General features: G+C 41.4%; 1 protein-coding gene across 3 annotated transcripts in view; it reads right to left on the bottom strand.

Annotated features, from left to right (window-relative positions):
• LOC6574734 (tyrosine-protein phosphatase 99A) overlaps positions 1-24606 on the bottom strand; it is a 130074-nt gene that overhangs the window by 77246 nt on the left and 28222 nt on the right. For all 3 annotated transcript variants that reach the window (XM_044008116.1, XM_044008117.1, XM_044008118.1), the window contains exons 2-6: positions 13997-14166; positions 10869-10995; positions 9924-10047; positions 4952-5133; positions 3279-3466 (exon numbers count right to left, since the gene is read on the bottom strand). In XM_044008116.1, the coding sequence (XP_043864051.1) occupies positions 3279-3466; positions 4952-5133; positions 9924-10047; positions 10869-10995; positions 13997-14166 (791 nt within the window). The remainder of the gene's footprint in view (positions 1-3278; positions 3467-4951; positions 5134-9923; positions 10048-10868; positions 10996-13996; positions 14167-24606) is intronic.

Genomic DNA, 24606 nt, shown 5'->3' with positions numbered 1-24606 from the left:
GAAAAATGTTATCAGCTCCGGCGACTGGCACAAAGTTAACACGGTTTAGTTTTCACTTGGTGGCTTTTGTGCGAAATTCGCACGGCGTAAAACGAGCAAAATTTATGCTTTGCGGCGCAGAAATTTTAATTAGAAAATTGGCAAATTTTAACACACACACACACACATAGCTACACAGCCACAGCAGACGCAGAGTAAGGAAGTGGAAGGCGCAGTTAGATAGAGTCCTGCCAAGGACTCGAGGCGCTTTCACACGTGACAGCTCAATGTAGCGAATGCTGAGGGTGCCCAGGCTTTAGCTCTGGCTCTGGCTCGGGTTCGGGCTCGGGGTCGGGCATTTGCGACAGCTTACGGCAGAAACAAACCATGCCCTCGAGTTCAACAGGGCTTGCAATAAGTAAAAGACAAAAAAAAAAAAAAAAAAAAAAGCAAAAAAAATGAAGAAAAAAACTGGAATGGAGTCAGAGAGTCGCACGTTTCTGCCTGCAAGGATAATATTTCAACATTTCGCACTGACATGCAAAAACGAAATGAAAGAGCGCCAAGCTTCAGCTGGCTGCGAGTACTGTTTAGCCGGCGGGACCAGTGTCGAGATAACTGCAAAATATGCACTCAAGCACAAAAGCGTGCCATGTCCCTATCAGCAGAGCCTCGCACATGCCCCCAGCCTCCAGCCCCCTGCCTCCTCCCTGCCTCATTGCCAGCGCGTTGGCATAGTTTTATTTTACCATCGGGTGTTTTTTTTTTTTTTGTCATTTTGGGCAACTACGTCGCGTCGCGTCGGTTGTCGTACGTGAGCATTATCGCTAATAATTTTTGCATATTTTTGCATCCCTCCAGCTCTCCTCCGCCCATCCCCGCCCGCTCTTCCATTGCAAAATTGTGAAAATTCAAAAATGCATTCCATGCACTGCATATTATTGGCTTAAATGGCATCGAGGGCGTGGCGGGCGCTTCACATTTTTACTGCAAATTCTATTGAGCCATTTACTTACAGCGCGAATTAGCAAAGGCTTAAAGCCGCAGCTATTAGTTAATTCAAATATTCATTAAACAAACTACCAATGAGTGCACAATTCCAATAGCCCGATTATGGTATGCACATTCAGTTGCCAGATAACCAAATTTGAAGTGCCTATCGAATATAAACACGTTTAAGGGCAATATACGTGTTTAAAGCCAACTTAACCACATATTGACCGTTAGAATTCGTATTGAAACTGACTTAGAGTGCTTTACTTTTGGCTGGATGCTCAGCAAGCGGCAGCGGCAGCTCCATTATTTCTCATATGAACGCAGGCCTCGTACTATTATTAGTTTACCTTTCGTTGCACACTGTAAAGGGTGGGGGACTCTGCTGGACTAAGTATTCATAATCAGCACTGAAAAGTAAAGTGTTTCCTGATTAAACCTGACCTTGATTATAGTTTATAAGAACTATATTATTTGTTATACATATATGTATCTCTATATAATAAATATGTTTTATCTGGGTTGAGGATGAAGCTGATGCAGCTAGTAGGTATTTCTGATCCACTTAGGCTAGGGCGCAGCGAGAAGTAATTTTGTCTCTACTCTCATCTCCTTATTTATAGCATTGCTTCTGTTCTCTGCACAAATATCAGAACACTAGAAGATTACCTTATGTCCCTTTCACTTACCTAGACTTCTTTCATAAGTTGAGTTCCCTAAACTAATATAAAACTAACATTCCCACACATATATTTATATATAAATATTTTTAAATATGCCCAACAATAGATTTTAGGTATCCTTATAAATGCGCTATAGAGTTTAAGACAAAAGCTGCAATAGAACTGTATTAAAAAAAAAAAAAAAAAAAAAAAAAAAAAAAAAAAAATATATATATATATATATATATATATATATATATATATATATATATAGTTTTATTGTTAGCTTCAGTATACCTAAGTAAATCAGACAGTTGAGGGCAGTATCTAATACTCTTTCACAGATAAGACGATGTAGTATGCTAGAGAGTAGTCTAATATCCTGCAGGGCTCAGGGTCGATTGAATATGGTGGGCTTAGTCAAAAGCGGCCAATTACAAAGTTCCCCTCCCAAATGAGAATATTCTCTTTTAAATTATTTGTTAATTATTGTAATTGTTATATTAAGTCCTCTTACGCAATTCAGTAAAGATATGCGGCTTGTATGCTCCTAATTTCGTTTCGGTGACATTTTGAGGCGAATCCTTATTAATTATAAAGTAGACTTGGATGACACCAGCTCGAAGCCCACAGAGGTCATGCAGAGGTCTAAACACGACAAATGTAACTAAACTCATGCCACCCATTTGCTCTATGCGATGGCAACATATCTCCCTCTGTTTATTGCCAACATTTCCGGTATTTTATGTTACATTTTTCACCAGCTCTGACCCATTCCGAGCACCATTAAAAAAAGGGTCGTAAATTGAAAAATCTCTGCATTAAACATTGAAAATCGAGTCCATTTGCGCCAATTGCTAATTTCGCCTAGCTACAATTCCGCCGGGACTGTGCGTAGGTATCGCCAGTAGTTGAGATTCCTATGGGGCACGGCGAAAGTAGTTGCATAAATTCCGAATTCCTTTTAGGCTGCGCTAAGCCCAAAGTGTATTCCCGCGTGGCATGTTCGGCAGGCAGCACGTGCCACATGCGGTTGCCCGCATGTATAAATGTGTCCCAGACATTGCCACACTTCACTAGTGGCGTCGCGTGTAGTGGCATTACGAAAGATACAAATGCCACGCACACAAACACACACACACACACACACCCACACACACAACCATTCGCACACACACCTGGTACATGTAATGTTTACCTTGCTACGACGACGACGTCGACTAATCGTTAACAAATTGCTTGTGATAGCGGCCACTATAAGAGATATGCCACGTGTTGTAGCAGCAGCAGCAACAGCCCATTACCCACCCCTCGCTGCTGCTGTATGGGCGTGGCTGTGAGAAAAACAGCCTCTGTCGGCAGGTGTAAATTACTTTTTAATATGTCGCGACGGGCCAACTTCCTCTACCTCCCCCTCCCACCTCCCCTACCAATCCAACACTTTGGGACCAATTGAAAAGCGGTTATTTTGGCTGAAGATGGTAACAGACAGAGAGACAGACAGAAAGGTAGCACGAAATGGATATCGAATGGCTGTGGCACGTTATCCCCTTTGCCCCTGCCGCTTGGCATTTGCAATATGCAAAAGTGTCAAAAATTGTGGAAATTCAGTTATGCTGAAGTCAAAAAGAAGCACTCGCTTACCTCCACTGTATTGTCGCGTATATAGATTTCCTTGGTATCGTTGGGGCTGCGATCGCGTGGACGATATGTTATGCGATAGCCCAGAAACTCGCCCAGAATGGTGTCGGGCGCCGGCGGCTTCCACGAGATGTACACCGAGCTGGATGAGGTGTTGTGCGCCGTGGTGGGTATCGGCTTGCCTGTGGGCGCTGCAAAGATAAACCGAAGCATATATCCAAATCAAATACCAAACTCAAATCGAGGCTGAGGTAGCCGCGGGCCAAACTTTTTCTGGCTGCCAAAAAACTTGGCGAAAACTCAAAAATTTCAAATTAAAAATGCCGCACGAAAAAGTTCGCTTGGCGTTTTTTAAGCTGCTGTTGCTTCCTCTTTCCTTTTTGTTCGTCTTTGTGGCGTTGTCTGTGTGGCATTGTCAAGTTGTCACTGTCACGCAACATAAGTTGCAAGTGCCTGCCATTGGGAGCGCTGGCTGTGTCCCGTGGACCGCTCTGTCGCATTAAGTTAAATGGTGCGTGCGTCTCACTGTGGCTCCTGCTGCTCCTGCCTCAACTCCTGTCGGGCAGGTGAGCCATTCAGCCAGTCGGAGTTAAAGATGGAGCTGGCGCTGGAGCTGGAGCTGGAATCTGAGGCGCTAGCTCTGGCAGTTGGACAAGTTCCTCTGGCAGTTTGTCACTTGGCAAGTTGGCAACAAGCTGCAGCAGCACATAAATAAATTACGCAAACATTTTCATTTGACTCGAGAATGTTGCATGCCACACGCCTAATTTATACAAATTGGCCGGCACACAAGAGTCAATGAGGGTAGGAGGGAGAGAGGAGACTGGTCTAAGCCATGCGGTTTTTAATGAGCTACAAGCCGCAGACTATTGACTAATTTACAACCACGAATGTGTGTTGCAACAGCAGCAGCTGCTGCTGCTTGCCACGCATTCCAATAGGCTGTGGCATAAATGCCATTTCACGCCCTCAAGCTGGGCCTTCAAGACAAATGTGTTGCTAATAGCTTGTCGCTGTCGCCATTTAGATATATGTGCCCCCAAATTGAGGGCGGCCGAGGCGGCCTAGGCGGCGGGGCGTGGCTGCTTCTGCTGTGATTAATGGCAGTGGCCTGCGAAAAAGTTGGCTTTCAGCTCAGCCTAAAAGCAGGCAATAATTAATCATGGGGCAAGCAGCAACAGCAGCAGCAGCAGCAGGTGCCCCATGCATGCCGCATGCAACAAATCTACAGCTGCAACAACGAAGCTGCAACACTGTTCGCCCATTGTTTAGCTGTCAGTGCTGTCGAATTTGTCAATTTGCGGCTTTGTCCGTTCGGTTAGCTACTTTAACAGCAACGGCCACGCCCATACGTCCACACGTTCATGCAGCCACGCAGCATGGCATTAAAATAATTAAATGCACATCAGACTTAAAGGCGCGCACTTTTATGACGTCACAACTTTTCATGGTCCGGCACTTAAAGCAGGTGCGAGTCCCGTGCGTCGCGCCGCGCCCCGCCAAGCCATAAAATGCAAATGAAAAATTAATGCGATTGTAAAAAGGAAAAGTGTCATGTCAGCACTGTCTGGTAATTTATGTGACTCACTGTTAATGTATATGCCTAACATAAACCGAGCTATGCCCATATATCTATATATATATGTGTGTATATACGTATATCTCATTTGGCTCACCTTCACGCAGCGTCACAATGTAGTAGGACTCCTTGGAGGGCGGACTGACGCCCAGCTTGTTGACGGCCAGCAGACGGAAGCTGTAAACGGTGAACGGAGTGAGGCCCGTCACCTGATATGAAGTCGCATTGGTTCTGGTATAGATGCGCGACACTTGATCCCAGATGCCATCCTCGCCCTCGCTGTGGATTAAAGAGAAAACCACATTCAATATAATATATGAAATATTCCATTTTATTACAATTCTATTTATTCGAATAATTCATATGCCAAAACTGTATTAATCTTTATTGCACTTGCCTCAATTGACACCTGCAAATAGCCATATATACATACATACATACATATATTGCTCTTTTTTTTATAAACATTTATTTCGAATACATTTCAAAGAGCGAGATTAACATAAAATATTGGCAACAAATGCATTATGCCCCGGCGACGGGAATGAGATTTTCTCCACATAAAAAATACCAGTGTTTGCCATAGGTACTAAAATATTTATGCTCGTTTTACCGCACACACACACATTAATACACGCATACACACATGCAAAAAAATATATATAACAAAATGTTACGAGATTTTCTGTTTTTATGATCCCGCATTGGGTATTAACATTTTGTAGTACATATGCTTAAAGTTTCTTGCAGCTGACTATATAACGGAATGATATATATATATTTGTAAGATCACATTTTTATATAAGAAAGTTTTCTGACTCTGTTCAACTATCTTTGTTTTGATTATATATAAGTAAGTATATGTTGCAAAACTTAATGCTTTTCATAGAAAATTTGACAATAATTTTGCTTACAGATCATCATCTGCCAGCTCAAAAGTTGATATTTCTGTTTAATGCCCTGTCTGTTTATAAGACTGTCTGTTAGAAACAATATGTATAATATATAATATCTCGCTAGCTACTTAGATACTGTAGGAGAGTTAACTGCTAGAAGCAGGAGAAGATAGAGATGCTAACATTGTCAAGATCTGCTGGACCGGGTCTTAAAATGCTTGACCCATCTTTCTTTTAGCTGGCTCTAATCTATCCTAAAAATATTTTTAATTAATATCTATTACTATACTCTAAATAAATGCATCTAGAAAACAGAAAAATTTTGTATTTCTATTTTCTACAAGTCAATTTAAATACAATTTGCAAACTTTCGTCTTCAGCTTTCAGACTCAGCCAAGTTCAGATTTACATATTGAATTCGAGGTAAAAGTCATGCAGGGTATTAAGTGGGGCATGTGAGAGGCCTTAGATTATATTCGCTTTAAGCTCATTTCCCCATTTCCGTTGGCTTTGGATCTTTTGTGACGCATAAATTTTCAGCGGGCGCCGCACAATAAACATTTTTCATGACCAATATCAAAGTGCAGTAAATTTTGTTTAAAGTTGCCAAAAAATTCGCATTTTTTTGCTGTTTTTTTTTTCCAGGCTGCATAAATTTCACGCATGCCATGCAAACGTAAGTGTGTGAGTGTGTGTCGGTGTATGCACACATTATGTTATTAGGGCTTATGCACGGCTACGCGAGCCACACGAGCTGAAAGCGATGTGCAGCTTTTTTGTGTGATTAAAAATGCATTAAATATGAGATGCGACTGAAAGTGGAGTGAAACAACAACAACAACAACAACCACTCCCAACGATAAAATGAAGAAAATATAATATAAAATAAATATATTTACTGCCGGCAAAAAAAAAAAAAGCAGCAACACAATCTGTGGGGAGGAAAAACATATTTTTTAAGTTGCTTCAAAAAACATTAAAATTAATAAATGTGTGTGGGCAGCCACATACACATGCATGCATGTGTGTGTGAGTGTGTTGTCAATGGATATTCTGCAAAAATGAATACAAGCTGCTGCTACTCAGAGGCGGCAAGAGACGGCACAGCCAAAAAAAAAAAAAAAAAAACAAAAAAACTTGTGAAAAATGGGCTGTGCCTAAAAAACAGCTCAGCAATAACAACAACAACAACAATAAGCGAAATAACCGCAATGGCAAATAAATTTGCGGCTGCTTCCATACAGTATGTATGTAAATGTTTGTGTGGGTGTGTGTGTGTGTGTGTTTGAATCGGTATAAAATACACACAACATTTTTTTTAAGCCGCTTAAACATTCGTTCTTTTGCTGCTTTTAGCATATGGCTTATGAATGTGCTGGCTGCATATATATATACATATATGTGTATATGTGTGTAGGTGTGTGTGACTTGTAAGGGCCAGGGCCAAAGTTCATGCACGACTTGTTTAAACAGCCAAAAATGTTGTATTTTGTGGCTGAGCAACTACATGAAATATGCACAATGAACTGTGTAGATAATGAGACAGAGATAGAGACAAAAAGAGAGCAAGTGAGAGAGATAAACATATACTTTATTTTGCTTCTAATGAGCTTAAATATATCGCATATTATTTGCATTGCAAATCGTCGAGTCTGTTCAGCTTCTCGCCTGCAATTAAGTTCGCTGATATCAACAAATTTGTTGCATAATTTTATTATTGTTTAATTACTCTTTATTCAATTATAAAAAAAAAAAAGGAAATTAGTTTGCTATGCTGTTCAATTAATGAAAAAGCGAAATCAATTTACCAAAAAAACAACATCAACTTTCGCTGCTGTTGATTAAATCTCAGCGAAGAATATTATTGTTTATAATTAAATATGATTTTTCTGTTTCTTATTTGATGACATTTTGCAAACATGCAGTATACTGTGTGATTGTGCATGTGAGAGGGAGAGAGAGAGAGACTATGTCGATATTTGAGCACAAACAACATCAAAATCAACAAGCCGGCTGAACAGTTGCTGAACTTGAGAGATACCCTGTAATTTGAGCTTGGCTTCGCTTTGCTGATTGTTTATATGTATCTGGAATGTTGACGATGTTATAAAAAGTATTTACTTATGGGAATCATTGAATATTTCTCTTATTCTTTAGATAAGGCTAAGCTGGGATTTACTTGATCTACTTTAATGTTATAAATAATTATATAAATTAATATATATTATATTATATAATTCATATTCATTAATTATATATTATATATTCAGTGCTATAATAATTTCTAGCTCAAATGCTAGTAGCTCTTACAAATATTATCTAGACTGATGATTCTCTTTTTCCTCTTTTGTTTATCTGCTCCTTTATGCTGTATGTCATACAATCCACTCTTGAAGTGCTTTTTATCACGTTTGCTGAATATGAAAATCAACTCAAATTGATAAACACCTTTCAAACACAACTGTAAACAGCACTCAAACAGCAGCGAGTACAATCATCAATTCGATAAATAAATGTATAAAAGTTTGGCCTCAAACACACTTATAAATAAATATATGTACATATATATATAGGAGTGTATGTGTGTGTGTGCCATACAATTTATGGCCTGTATTAATGTACAGCCACTTGTTATGTAGCACACACACTCACACACATATAGACACACCCTCACACCAACAGACACTTCGCACCTCCGTTTCTCAGTTCGCATTTATCGCAGTTGAACTTATTTTCAATTGCATTGGCATTCGATGTGTGGATTTGCGAGACGAGATTTCCAGCTTGAAGCATTTCGTTGTCATCGTCTTTCAATTTGCAGGGCCGGCACTCAAAAGATATATTCCACATAATACACAAGCCCCTTAAAGGCCTCCGCACGCGCCACGCCTCACACCTACACACTCACACTCACCCACACATTCGCACACGGTTTGCATATGCGCATATAAACCGAATCAACCGAAAATGTAAATAACAGGCGTTCTGTGTGGCAGCAACAGCAGCGCGTACAACACGAACAACGGCAACAGCAACAACATCAACAACAACGACAACAACAACAACATCAGCAGCTCAACCTACACTTCACATCACTTCACATCGATGGGAGAATTTACATAAAATGCAGTCAGCGTCGCAGTCGGCTTCAGCTTCATTTTGTGCATGCCCAAAAAAGTATGCTACATATATGTATACTCACTCGCGCGCGCTCTAGTGTATGGCAGTGTGTGTGGGTGGGTGGGTGTGTGTGTGGATGGGTGTGTGGTTATTTCTTATTTTGCATAAATGCACCACAGGCTCTGCTTGCTTTTCAGCTGCCTGTCATCGATTGCCGGCCCCAGTGTCTTGTACCCCTGCCATGCCACGCCTACCCACTGGCACTGCTACCATTGCTGCTGCTACTGCTGCTGCTGCTGTTGATGATGGGAATTTATTGAAAAAGTTTCGCTTTTCAGTAGTTTTTCCGCATACTCGTTTTGCTGGCCTTTGTATTGCACTCGCGGCAATCGTTTCCTCTTCTTCTTCTCTTTTCATGTTCATGCCGCGCATTGAGTTCAAGTTATTCGGAAAATAGCCGCTGCAAGAACGTCTTCTCAAGCGTGAGTCTGTGTATGTGTGTGTATGTGTGTGTGTGTGTGTGACTGTGTGCCTGTGCCTGTGAGTGTGTGCGTGTTTTCTTTTCTATTTAAATGGAGCACAAGTGAAGTGCGTATCGCTGTGGATATGCGCGCATATCACAGCCAATGCTTTACATATTAATTATAGGACTCCCAACGGTAAGTGGGCCGAGTTGCAGAAGGCGTGGCAGCTGCAATATATGCAATGGAAATTTATCAAAGAACGGCAAGCGGAAAGCAATAAACGCATGATTTTAATTGATTGCAGGCGTACGCGCGACAAAGACTCGAACAAGGGAGGCGCAACCAGCCGCTGCCTGGCCGCTGAACATGTTTCCGGGGGCGTGGCACATGCGATTTATACGGCAAGAATGTGGATGGTAAAGATAATTATGGTATATACTATATATTATATATGGCTAGACAAAACAATCTTTGGCATTGAAATGCTCTAATTCCAATAAATAGAGAGAGCAAGTGTGAGAGAGACAGATAGAGGGGCAACTGTCTGGATTAAATGTACTAAAGCGCTAGCTACGTTTGCTGTACTTACCGAGTTTCAATAATGAAATGCGTCACTGGCGCATTCCGTGGATGCTGGGAGTGCGCCCAGGATAAGTTCACGGAGCGTGATGTGAAACTTATTAACAAAGGACGCTCCGGTGGATCGGGCACATCTGTGTGACGAGCGAGAAAGAGAGAGAGGGGAGAGAGAGAAAGAAAAACACATGAGAAGAGCGAGAAAAAAATGAAAAAAAAAAAAACTGGCAGCTATCAGTGAAATGCAAATGGAAATCATGACAAGAAACCGAACGTGTGTGTGTATGTGTGTGCGTGTGTGTGAGTTGTGGCGAGAAAATCGAAATTGTATACACACGCACACGCACGCGTACGCACACACTCACGCACACACACACACACACACGGACACATAACTGCAAATGAAATCACCAAAATGGAAGGAAACCGGATAAATCATTAATGTTGTTAAGGCTTTCATTAAATGGCGAATGGCAAACCAAACGAATAAAAAGGAAGAAAATCATGAAAGGCAGAAGCAGAGCAAAAATATATGTATGAAATGTAATATGATGGAGCTGCTGTCTGTCCCATACTCGAACGAAATCTGCTCTAGTTGCTAAGCCAGCTGAATGGAGATGAAAGCAGGGCAAGAGTATTTAATGCATGAGCATGAGAAAGAGTGAGAGTAAACTAAAGGTAAGTTCACAGTTCAAAAAAATCAAAATGAAATTAAGTTAATAACAAAGAGAAATTTAAGACGCAACAGCTATAAATCAAAATTGAATTTCTTTATTTAATCAATTTCATAATTAAAATCTTAGCTAAATGTCTAATTTGAATTTCGCCTGACAGCAGCAATGGCATTAAATATCATATACTGTGAGTAACATTAATAGCCTTTCCGATGAGGTATGTATGTATAAAAATAAAAATACAAAAAAAAAAAACGAATATTAATATTCTCTCTCTTACTTACCCTGCACCAGCAGATCTACAATGGCCTCTGGTATATGCCGATCATTGACTAGGCAAATGTACTCCGATGTGTCGCTGGCCAGGGCCGGGGCGAACTGCAGGCCGAAATTGTCCGATAAAAGTTGAATCTGCAAATGAATGGGAATGAGAGAAGGAATGGGATTAATTATTGGGGTTAATTATTTCATTCGACATCGAAAATGCGAGAATACGAATGCTAACTGGGCACCTGCATTGCGCTGGATCTGCCATCAGTTGGCATAGCAAACAAATTTGTCAGAAAAGTGTGCAAAACAAGTGCAGTTAAAGTGGAGCAAGATAGGCAGGACTTGTGGGGGCGGTAGGCGGAAATGAAAACAAAACTGCAAACGGACATGGAGATGGGGACGTTGACAGTGGCCGGCAACAATGTGGACCACACGAGTTTCTACTTTAGGCTCCACACAAACTTTTTAATACAAAAGACAAATAAGTTAGCAAAAGCAAGTTTGCTGCATAACCACGCCTCCAAACAGGACCGCCCCTCACACACACACACACGCACACACAGTTCAGCTATCGAGTGGACAGCACTTAAAATAGCCCCAAACATTGGGACAACATTTGACTCTGGCGACAATTTGTAGTCGTAGACGATAACTTTTCAATGCACATGTGCTTGTTATAGTTGTTGTTGCTGCTGCTGCTGCTGCTGTTGTTGTTGTTGTTGTCTCCATAATTGAGCCCTGGCAAATTGAGTTTTGGGGGGCAATGCACGCAAATTACTTTAAAGTTTCACTTGAGCTCCACTGCACGTAGAAAAGCATTTATAAATGCAAAACATTTAATACGCTTGCAGCCTGATGAACGAGTCGAGCCTGGGCAGAGCGACAGCCCTTAGCCCATATATGTATATATGTGTGTATGTATGTAAACGGTATTATTTCTTGAAAACCTATTAAGGATTTTGTGCTAAAAACTGTTTGAAATCTCTGGCATTTCATTGTTAGGGGCCTAGGCTCTTCTTTAGGGGAATTGTTTTTTGTTTAAAACGAAAATTTCAAGTTTTTACTAAAGCGCTTTGTGCACCTGCCCTGTTGAGCTCTCTGTGGGCTGGCCAGACGACATAAGTGTGTGTCTGTCTATGTCTGTGTGTGTGTTTTTGGCCACAAAATTGCTTGCACATTCGTCTGGGTCTTGACTACAGTCTTGTGGCATGAAATTGTTGATCGATCGGATTTGATTATTAAGCAATAAACTATGTGCTGCTGGCCGCAAAAACAATTTCACCTTAAATATTTTTCCACAATGGAATTTCAATTTACAGCTCAATCTGCAGCCAAGCGGGAAATCGCAACAAAATTTTAATTACATGCAACAAATTTGCACTTAAGTTGTGTGCGCCTGACAGCCTCAACGATGCGTCCAGATAGCATCAGTCAGACTCCAAAATCTGACAGTCGAGCATCTTACAAAGTTGAGCTGCAGCTAAGAACTGGCAAAGACCAGTCGGCGACAGTAACATGAATCATTCTCTTTCTTATTTCCCTTTTTAGCCGCAACCATAAAACAAAAGTTAATAGCTGCTTAGCAGAGAGGGTGATAGAGAGGGAGAGAGGGAGGGAGAGGGAGCGAGCGTGTGTGTGTGGAGAGTGTGTCAGTTGTAATAAAATGAAGCAGCTACTACGAAGGACTGAAAAACTTTTAATACACATAATAGCCAAGCATAAAGTACACACTGCACAGTGGAGCAAACAATGCGAAACTACAGTGGAGAAAAAATTAAATTTCGAAAAAAAATTTTATTTGATAAAAATTAAATTTAAAAAAAAATTTTTTTAGATGTTTAAATAAATTTAATACCTGTGAAGGTAACACAAAATGTAAATTAATTTAATTATATTTTTTTTATGCTTTATTTATAAAATGAAAAAAAAAAATACAAAAATAAAATTGTGGGAAAATAAATAAAAAATTTTAATCAATTTCATAATTGATAACAAATGTAACTAAGAAATTTCACAGTTTAATGCCGGACTTGGAAACTTTTTCATAAATCCACACCAATTCGCATGGTCTTTTGGCCCACTGTGCGGGCGCACAGCCGTCGCACATTGAGCAATGGCAAAGGCCAAATTGGCTAAGAAATATGAGCGAGAGCGTCGCGGCTGCAAGCCAGGTAAACTCTCTGCTTAGCTCGACGCCAACTTTGGCTTGGCTGCAGCTCAAGTGTCCCAGTTTGCCATTTAACACGATAGCTGAGGGGAAGGGCACGGAGGGGGTGGCTGCTGCCGCGTCCTGCCTAGTCCCAGGGCCTGGTTCGGGCTGCAGCTGAAACTTGTTCATTCTTCATTTTGTTTGCCCCGCCTCGATGGGGCCCCCGGAGTGCGTTTAAGGCAGCAGCAGGAGCAGCAGCAGCAGGAGCAGGAGCAGCGGTAGCAGCAGCAGCAGCTGTTGGAGTTGGCGTCGCTGCTTGGCACTGCTTGGCAGCCACTTAAACCATTTTTGCGCCTTGTCGTTTTTATTTTACTACAACTATCAAACATTAAAAATATATTGGCCCCACTGTCTGCAGCCAACTCGAACGCCCACTGATGGCCACTTAGTTCTCCTGACTTTCGCTGCACTTTCTTTTTGTTCGCCTGTGTCGCTGTCGCCGTCGCCATCGCCGTCGTCGTTGCCGTCGCTGGCAAAGTTCAAACAGCCGCCTTGCAACTAACTGGCTATCAATTATTTTAACAGCCACCTTCTTCTGCTGCTTCTGCTGCTCCTGCTTCTCCTGCTTCTGCTTCTGTTTTTTGTGCTTCCTTTTGTCTGCCAAGCAAAAATATTTAATGGCCAAACTCAAGTGGCCCCAACTCGGGCCGTCAAGTGCCGAAATATGGCAAGTGGGTAATGAATTCTAATATGAAGCCAAGTCGGATTACAATTTGAGTTATAACTGCACTCCAGAGATTTGCCACTGCCATTGGCCGGTTGATACAAGATTAATGGAATTCACAACAACAATTGCTTTTCATTAGCAAGCGGACTGGGAAATAAATTCGTTTTAATAATAAATCTAACCAGTCCAAAGTAGTAAATTGGATCAATCATAGGACTTGCTTCACCTTCCGGCTTATCGCAGTTTGTTTGATGGCCTCTACTTACCCTGGGGCTGTGGAGCAACGGAATGCGATTGGCGAACTGTGCGATTGTCGTCGACGCTGTCTTCCAGACCAAAGTGTCCACCAGCGAGTGCTCTGTGACGCCCGGACACGGTATGGTCACGTTCTTGCCAGCCTCGGCCGTTACCTTGACGTAGTCCAGATTCGTGACGTCTGCAAGGAAAGTAACGAACAACAAGAAATGAGAAATGAGTGAAGAGTGAAAAGCATTCGGAGTGTGGGTCAAAATGAAAACTTTGGTCTAAGCTCAAATTGCGGAAAATGTTGTTAAAATGTCTTGCAGGCATTTTAATTACAAAATATGGACGAAACCCGACCTCAAAGCGACTCGACTCCATGTTGCACATTCCGATGCACAGGTGCATGCGTCTGTGTGTGTGTGTAAATGCTTACGATTTGATCCTTTGTGTAATATTTGTTTAGCAAATTGCCAAAATGCAACTGGAAGCAGACTGGCAGCTTGGGTTGGATTTGCTGAGCAAAGCCGAGCTTCAATTAAAATTATAAAAACACCAAATCGATTATAGTCGAGAAGGGCTGCTGCACGCTCCTTTTACAGAGCCCGTGCTGCTCCACACAATCTCGTAAGTGTTCGAGTGTGCCTAATAAGCATTAGGCTACTGCAAATGTCCGGTTCGTGCAATGCCCAAGCACTTACACAACGTGAATATTCAGGCCGATGCCGATGAATCGAAAAATCATGCCGAAAAACAATCGCCGACAGCAACTAGTTGCAGCAGCAACATCATCTCTTCCACAATCAACTTCCATGCAATTTGCGATGAACATTTCTATGGCCCGCCTATGACAGCCCCCCGATTCTCGTGGCAGTAGTGGCTTAGCGGTTGCGTTACAGCAACTGTTGGCGTTCTGCCGCATGCAGCCTGAACAGACGACATTATGGCCAAAAATATCGTTGAATCGTGCAATGCCTACAATGGCATTCCAGACCGGCCATAGGCTAGGCGCGGGACTCGCTTTAAATTGCATTCGAATTTCATTTCTATGGCAATGGCTATGATTTTGGGTATTAGAGTGAGTCGCTGACAGCAGAAAGTTGGCGAATGAGAGCAGTTGGGTGATGTGTAACTAATAGTTACGTAAACTGGAGACACACATTAACATATTTCCATCCCATATGGAATAACATTGTGGAGCTCTGTGGCGCAGTCTTCAATAGAAATAAAGCGCTATGAACTTTCATTGGATCTATCCACCAATTGCAAGCAATAACAACAGACGAAGGCTGAAAATAGTGCATACTTTAGGCTGTTTCATGATCTTGAAATATATGGAATAAACATCTAAATATTATATAATTATGCTGGCTCTTAGACCTATTTGCTGGTTAAGATTTTTCGAATGCATTTTTTTGTGCGCTGAAAAGTATGTTATAGAATTTGTTGAGTCTGATTTACATGCATTCGCCACGCAGCGAATCTATTTGGCAGGAGTTGTTCCCATGGTATTTCATAAACATAGCAATATGCATAGAGCTGGTCAGTGTGTGCGTGGGTGTATGTGAGTGTGCGTGTTTGTGTGCGTGCATTGTGTTGGCCCTAAGAATTGACAATTCTGCTGCATGTTTTTTCGTGGGCCGTGCGAGGGCGACTGGGCAACGCGTTTAATTACTTGGCAGCTGGGCTGGGCGACAACTGTGCCGCAGACAGCAGTGGGGAAGGGGGAGGGGGTTGGTTGGTTGCTTGGCGCTGTAACGGCATATTTTGCATATTATAAGCTGACCAACTGTACTACTCCACAGCCCACTCCATGAGGCATTGTGCTGGCAGCTAATGCTGCGTCTGCTGCCAGCGACTGTCCCTGCTGTTGGTGCTGTTGGTGGTCACTTTTGTGTAATTTATGGCTTTCGGCACCACGTTGCACCACAGTCGTCGAATGGGAGCGCTGCAGCTGGCAGAGAGAAAGATTTTGCATACTTATTATGCCAGTCGCATGCTGATGAGGCGGCGGGCGCATCTTCGCACCAGGGAGTGTGGGCTGTTTAATTTCCTGATCATTTTTCGATGCGAAATCGCGACGGCTGCTGGTTTGCATCAGCCTGGCCACCAAGCCACCCACATCACTCGCACCACAAGCAACTCTTGCTTCGCATAATGTCAGCCGTGACTCAGGAAACAATTGCGCACAATTTATGCGCGAGTGCAAAATGTTGCAAATGTCTGTGTGTGTGTGTGTGTGTGTGTGTGTGTGTGTGTATACAGTGGACATATTGAATGGACAATCACATCGATAGATACAAAGTTGCCCCAGCCGCTGGCCAATTAAAAAACCAGCCCAAAATTATGCAGCCAAGCAGACGAGATCTGCGTAAATAAATTATAATTACGAGTACTTATTTGGCTGACTGCGCGACTACCCAAGGGACTGACGACCCGCCTGACCTGGCTAGAGATGAGTGCGTGTCATGCGATTAATGTTACAGTAATAATAACTTAACAGTTTCTTTTTATATATATATTTAAAGTAGAAATTTCTATCGATTACTGGTTAACATTTATATACATTTCTTAATTTAATCCTACACATTTTTTATTCTTTTTTTTTTTATAAAATAATAAATAAATAATAAGTATGCATAAGTATACATGCGTCCATCGAATCATTATTTTGTATTTTATTTATAAAAAAATATATATACTATATGAATTTAAATATGAATTAAATATATATATAGCTCAATAATCATCTAAAATGTTTACTTTACTATTTTTATTTACATACTCCCCCTTATTCTCTTCTCTAGACGTGACGCACTTCCCACGCACTTAGATGGAATTTCCTTTAGCATTTTCTCATCACTAAGGCCCACTACTGTCACATCTTGGGCACATCCCAGCGCAAACCTTAAAAATTAGCCAGCTACAAGTGACTCAAGCATGAGCTCAAGCAACCCTCTGGGGGCACTACAGCAGCCGGTTGCACTGTGGCCTGTGGCACAGTCGAGTGCGTTTCGGTTGAGCAAATGCTAATAATCAAATTGAATGCAACCCCTGAAAAGCGAACGAGACAGACGAAGCGGCAACAATTAATTTTATTTATGTTGATTCTAATCAACGTAAAATAATTTCGCTCACCCAACAACAGAAGCCTCTTGTGCCGTCTACTGCCATGGCAATCTAAGCGTTCATCTGTCTGTCTGTCTGACTAGTCTCTCTGGCCATACCTCCGACTCTTCGTACGTTCGTCTGTCCGTCTCTCTGGCTGTCTGTCTGTACGTGTCTGCATTTGTTGTTAGTTGTATTAAAATTGAATTCATGCACCGTTGCGTCCATTGCGTCGTGTTCGAGTTCAAATCATTACCATTATTAGTGCATTTAGACGTGTCCGATTGGCCAACGCTTCTGACCAATTCAATGGCTAACAACTATTGCAACAACAACAACAACAACAACAACAAGAGAAAGCACTTGCTAGCCAAGCATAACCAAAGCAAATGGAGCTGCTCGGCGCTGCACGGCTAAGCCCCAGCAATGGCCCTCCAGAGAATCCAATTGCAAGTGCGGCCCATTAAGAGCGTGTCAGCAGCTGGGGCAAACAGAGGCGGCCGTGGGCGTGGCTACTGACGTTGCTGCTGCTGCTACTGCTGCAGTTAGTTGCGGGTCAGCGCCAGCGACAGCCAGTGCGATGCGTGCTGACAGCAGTTCAACTGGTGTCCTTCGGCCTTTGAACTCAACTCTTGAGCATTGACAATTAGCTGCTGTCGCTGCACTCGATAATATCAGACACACCTAATGCCCAGCGACAGGTGTGTGTCTTTGTGTGTGTGTGTGTGTGAGGTAGTATACTATTGTAGAGCACTGCAGGTAGATCATATACTATAATTTCTGAATCATGTTACTACCTAAATATTACTTGCGAATCTGCATTATAAAACCCATCGAACTACATCGAAATCGCTTTACATCTGCAGCCTTTTGAACTAATTATTATTTATTATTTAATATTTAATTGTTCATATTATTTAATTTTTGTTATTTATTATTTTTTATTTATTATTTAACTACAATATTAAAAATTTGTTTTTTTTTTCATATTAATATTTATTTTATTTAATTTTTTTATATTTTGATTTTAGTTTTTTATTTATTTATATTTATTATTATTATTATTTTTTCTTTTATAATAATTAAAATTTAATGCAAAACTAAAACAATAATTATGTACTCTAAAATATGATGCAGTGAAGTAAGAATTTACCTATAGGTCAAATATAGCTAAATAGATTTAATATATAGATAAAGATAAAAGATAGACATAGATAAAAGCAAAATCTAGAGTTGATTTAATAATTTAAGTGAGCTGCTACAGCTGGCAGATCTTTAATGACAATCGCTATTAAACTTAAAGCGAAACTTGTTACAAAGTTACGCTGAAATCTGTGAGAAATCTGGTCTCCCGACTAGTCGTTTGACTAGTTAATCCGCCTCATTCAAATGGAGTTATTTCTGACTCGCGCACTCTTATGTACTTTCAGTCAGGGGGTTTTCTCGACTTTAAGCTGCTTTATTGGAGCTCCATCCATTTGGAACATGTGCAAAACTTTATGATCCAGCTGCCTGCATACAGCGCGAAATTCACTCGAATATGCGTTGCTCGCCAGCCAAAAATGCCACGAAATTGACATTGACTGCCCAGGATGCTGAATGCTGGATGCTGGATGCCAGATGCCTGATACTGGATGCTGAATGCTGGGCAGCATGGAGCATTTGTTCGACGCAGAGCCATTTGGTTTTTAATCCTTGTGCTGTGTTGCCCTTTGGCAGTCAGCAACTGACTGCCAATCGCCTTGCAAAGGCACACTGCTTGCCCCGTCATGCATTCGACTGTCTGTCCGAACTGATCACCGCCTGCTCCTGCTGCGCCTGCTACTCCTGCTGCTGCAGTTCATTTCAGTTGCCCTCTCGGCTGCATTTCGACAAAGGGGCCCAACAAGTTGCTGGGAATCTGGTAAGCGGCCATTTACCAAGCATTTCGAAGCAATTTTTGCATTGGAGTGAAACGCTTTAAAACCATAGCAACAGCATTAGCCGCATTCGAGTGCAAACAGTCATGCCTCCGTTCCATCTACAATGCTGTGTAGTTGTTGTAATTTGGCTTTAATTTCCTTTTACTTCCGAGTGATTTCGTTCGTATTGCTTGTCTGTATTCAACCTTACTGCAAAGAGTGGCGCCTCCATTAAAATGCATTTCATCATTTTCCGCTGGCTGTTGAGCCAATTGCATTAACCACATTTCACATTGGCCGGCTCCTGCTCCTGCTGGTGCTCCTGCTGCTGCTGCTGCTGCTGCTGGCCTCGACCGCCATTCTTACGCATTTCGCATCCAAGTGGTTAAACAATTATTCAATTAAAACTGATGCTTCCCGCTACTCGCAGACATTGGCTAGGCCATTTTATTATTTTCCGTTCAGTCTCATGTTTTTCTTCTTATTTTTTTCTGCATGCTTTTATTTGCGCTTACTTGAGCCACGTGCCAAGGACAGCTGTCTCGCAAAGGATACGTGCGTGTGTGTCTGGCTGTCTGATTGACTGCCCGGGCTGACTGGCTGCCTGATTGAAAAGACAGTCCGTCATCTCCTCTGGCTGTGGTGCTGCCTGTTCGCTGCAGACCAACATAAATAAATGCTTAAGCAGCGACCCACAGACCCGGGAACAGCGGCTACTGACAAGGGCCATCCTGCCTCTGCCACTGCCGCAGTTCACATGACGACAAGATATCCCTTTTTTTATGCTCGAGCGGTACAAATAATGAAATTATAATACACACACACACACGCACAAGTCAATGCGAGTGTATGCACAGACATGCGAGATATCCTGTAATTTTGATGTTTAATATTATTTATTACAATTTCTAGTAATTCAATATAATCATAAACGATTAAAGCAACCCTCTATCTATTCAGGTGACTTTAGTTCGTGCCATGGTTACCTTGAACTGCACATACAATTTGCCGACCAACTCTATCCTGTTTGGCCATTTCTTTTGAAAATACAGATGGATGCTGACAAGTGGCGTGTGGCATGAGGCAGTGAGGTATGGGCCATGATTGAACCACGTGGTGCAGGTGAGCCTTGCCCACAGTTCGACCTCAAGTGTTTTGCTTATGAAAATGTCTTTTGGCAAGCAAAATGAAACGAGAACTGAATCGATTCAAGGCATCAGGGATCAGTCAATGATGCTGACATCATATTGAAGGCAGGCTGACAGACCTGTCAGTTCACAATTTAAGCAAAGGTGAAAGAGAGTGTGCATATGTGTGCGTGTGTGTGCGTAGATGGCATATTGAATATATTTTTCAATTATGTTCAACTCCAGCCAGGGGGTAGAACTGGGTTAGGGTTGGTAATTGTTTGGGCGAACAGCATTAAGTGCTTCCAACTCATTACACAAATGCGGCTTAAAACAAGCATATGATATGAATTGGATAAACGGCATAAAAGCATATCTAATATTTTAGCCAGGTGTGCAACCCCTATAGTATATTCATATATATACCTGCACACCTGCAGTCGTATACTACACTCAAACACGTAGCCACAATTTCCTTTGCATACCTTTAAAAATAGATCAATTTGAGACCAACCAACACACAACAGTCGCTACCAGAAGTCTGTGGCTAAAAATAGCTAAAAATGCTCTGCTATACTCAGTCAAAAGGCATCTATTCAGCGGGATGTTATACCGTAGCCATTTACCCATTTAAATCCACCTTTTTCGGCATTATAAACGATATTTCATGTCACATATGCAATTCATGATATTTGCGCTCATGTATCATTAAAACGCTGCATAAATGATTCAATTTAAGCTCTTTAATTGATAGAAGGATTTTATATATGATTCGGCCTTTGAGAAACATACTTTTTGCAGCCATTATACACAGGCCCCTAGCATTTTTGCCTCTAAACCACATGGACACACATACTCGCACATACATACACAGACACTGACCCAGTGTATCCGCTTTGAAAGGCTGCAAATTGCCGCAGCATCACATTGCTACACGTGCCGCTGCCCCTCTTCACGTTGCCCCACTGTCACTGTCGCTGCCGCACTTGAATAGAAAACGTTGCACATTTGAGCGGCCGGGCTGGCCGGGGACAAAGGCGAGCAGCAGAGACAGGTGAAAAGTGAAAGGCTCCAAATGTTGTTGCTACTTTGTTAGCTAGCATTTTAGCGAGTTTTTACCGTTGAATATCGGTTCGAGTGTGTGTGTGTGTGTCTATATGTATGTGTGTGTGTCTGAGAGTGTCTCGTTGTCGCCCTTGTCATGGATGGCGCTTGGCGTAATTAAAGCTAAATAGCCAGCATAATGAGCAAGTAATTAGCGATGCTTTTGCCAACAGCTTGCCGCGTCCTGTGACCCGCATCTGTACAACTCGCCACCCCGCAGCCATTACGCGGCCACTGCCTGCCTCAGGCAAATACAGGAGCTGCAGCTATGATCTTAGAGCTTGCATAATTTGCGCACTACTTTGGTGTGGACCCAAGGGTATTATTGCTGCTCTCCGATTTGCCTTGGATCATTCAATAGGTGATTTTAATTAAATTTTTGATTATCTATAATAATTAGATGTCAAATTTTAATGAATACAATTGATCATCAGAGCTTCAAAACTAATTAAAATTTAAATCTAATTTTTGATTATCCATACTTTTTATTTAAAATTTTGTTTTTTTTTTTTTTCCACGAATATATTTAGTTATAAATTTCACATTAAATTCGTTTGCATTTTAGCACAACGATTGCCTTATGGCTGACAGCTAACGGTAAACATATAGTTGCCCACATTACGAGCCACCCCGGTCGGAACCAAGCTGTTTGCCAGCCTGTTGGCCCCGCATTGCCTGGCAAACAAGGACTCGACGCCGTCTCTAAAGCAAATTCAAATAGTAGAGTAAGTTTCTTTCTCATTAGGCGTCATGTTTGCGCATACACACGCACACACACACACACCTAAGCAGATAAACACACTTAAAGAAAGTGTATAGAATATTTGATTGGATTTACTTGAGGTTCAGCTCGAACATTTCTTAATATATGAAAAATGTTCAATATGGATCTTGCTTATCAAATGTTTTAGTTGATTCACTTTTACATTTTATTAAAAATTAACCACTCTTAAGTTAAGGTATTGAATGAAAATTAAAAAGAAAATACTCATAAACATAAAATCTAAAATAATAAAAATTCAAATAGATTGCATGAGTTCTACGATATTTGTTTTACAACTCAACTAAAATAATTCTCTTAGTGTACGCACAGTGGGTCGGTCGTTTAAAGCAATTTTGACACCAGCAGCTGAAGCGGCTTAATGAGTCCAAATACAGAGCCCGCAAGTTTTGGCCACGCAACAGCGACCCACAAAGTGGGGCTCGTAGTGGTTGGTGGTTGGGCGTCTTTGCTTTTATTTGGGCTAATGTCTATAGACAAGAAGTGTGTGTATTGGGGACTCTTTACGATGGGGCGTTGAAGGCCGCTTTGTTTGTGTGGTTAAATATAAATAAGCCTTGTGCTCATGTTTTAATTAATCATTGCCTGGCTAAACAAAAGTCAAGCTGACAGCGGGCCAATGCAATGGCTGGGTGGGCAAGCTAAGGTATGAGTATCAAGAAAGAAAAGAAAAGACAAGCGACAGCAATGTGAACAACAAAAATGTCTCGATAAATATGTCAACAGACGAGCACCAGCCCAACCACCTGCACCACCCAACCACTCACGCATTGGACAGCGCTCACTCAAATATTTGCAGCTGCGATAATCAAATTTACATTTCACTAAAGTTGGACTCGAGCTCAGCTCATCCACTCGAACCACCCACTGTGGTGCGGCGTCACCAGTGGCGCTTTAATTACAGCACAAATGCCAGGCATTGCAGCAATAGCTACTCTCGTCTTATGCCACATCAGCTACATTTCGCCCAGCGGCACATACTCTCTCTCTCTCTTTCTCACTCTTCCCCTCACACACACACATACATTGTACATGGAAAGTGACTTAGCCATGGTTTCAACAGAATGTCCTCATTTTGTTGTCCGCTCTTTCTCATTTGGTGCAGCAGGTGTTGCCACCAGGTGAGACGTGGTCGAAATTTGCTTGCATTTCTTCAACTCTAGAGTGAGCGCACTCTAATTAAACGATATTAATTTCAGCTATAAAAACATTCACAAACTTTATTTATTATACCCTGAACCCATTGAAAATGGGAAATCAGGTTATAATGGTTTTGTGAAAAGTATGTAACAGGCATAAGGAATCATCGCAGACCCCATAAAGTATATATATTCTTGATCAGGACGACGAGCTGAGTCGATATAGCCCTGTCCGTCTGTCCGTCCGTCGTCCGTCCGTATGAGCAAAAGAATCTCAGATCAGAGAGAGCTAGAGAGCTGAAATTTGGCATGCATACTCGTGTATACCATAGGCAGTACAAGTTTGCTTTATTTTTTCGATAACTCGTCCGATAATTTTTTTATCGAGAATAATCGAAAAATCGACTTGGTTTTTTCAGCCTAGTTTGAACACTTTTAGACCTGGAGACTTCAAATTTGGGTTGTATATAAAATTAATGGATACAAAGATTTTGTACTTTACAGATTTTGGATACCACGCCCCCTTCTCCCCCAATTTGTAATTTCAAGTACTAGAGACTTGTGCTTTGGAATGTACACATATTTGACCCATATGATTACGCTCTAAAAGTTTCATTAAGATCGTATGTCTACAAAAGAAATTATTTTACAAATAAATTCTCATAATATTGCCCACATTGCAGCGCAGCCCAAGCGCAGTCGCTGCTAACTGCGCAGTCAGCAGAGCGCGTGCTTATAAGTGCATGTGTATGTATATGTGCATAAAAGAAGTCCAGACTGATTAGAATATCAGCTTGGAGGGTTCAGGGTATCTCCTAGTCGAGCAGTCTCGACTGGAGCCTTCTTACTTGTTTTTAGTTTAATGTTACCAACATTTTATTCAAATTTTAAAAATTTGCCAAAAAATATTTAAGCACAGTTTTTATGCATAGAAACTAGTTTTCATATTTAAGGCTTCGCTCTTGAACGTTATCAAATCCAATTACTTTAACATTTTATGCTTGAATATTAAATTGCGATAAATTTTAGGATTTCGTTCACTTGCTGAAGAGCTAAAAATTTATATGCAATAAAAATCGCCTCACGCATTTTTTATACTTTTTCTGACATTAAAATAAAATCAATAAATAAATCTATATATGAAAGTCTTTAAGTGTCGTAAACTATTTTTAGAAATATATTTTAAAGTTAATCATTAAATTTAATGCGAAATTAAGTGTGTTTAAATTTCCATTCGTCATCAATCTTCCATAGGGAAAACGATTACTCTTGATATCTGCTAGCCCTATGGCAATGCCGTTTGCAGTGAGCTCTCGTTCGGGATATTAACATGGCTAAGTAGTCAGACCTTGTCGCTGTTATCACGCCCGTAGCCACGCCCCCCGCACCCCACTCACTCTCAGGCGCCCTTAGGCCTTTTGGGCCGACAACAACAAATGACATGACATTTGGGAATTTATCTTTGCAGAAATACTT

The sequence above is a fragment of the Drosophila mojavensis genome, unplaced genomic scaffold, assembly GCF_018153725.1.
Source record: "Drosophila mojavensis isolate 15081-1352.22 unplaced genomic scaffold, ASM1815372v1 contig_231, whole genome shotgun sequence".
Classification (NCBI taxonomy): Eukaryota; Metazoa; Arthropoda; class Insecta; order Diptera; family Drosophilidae; genus Drosophila; species Drosophila mojavensis.
Note: the sequence above shows the minus strand (reverse complement) of the source record. Positions and strands in the feature narration are given on the sequence as shown.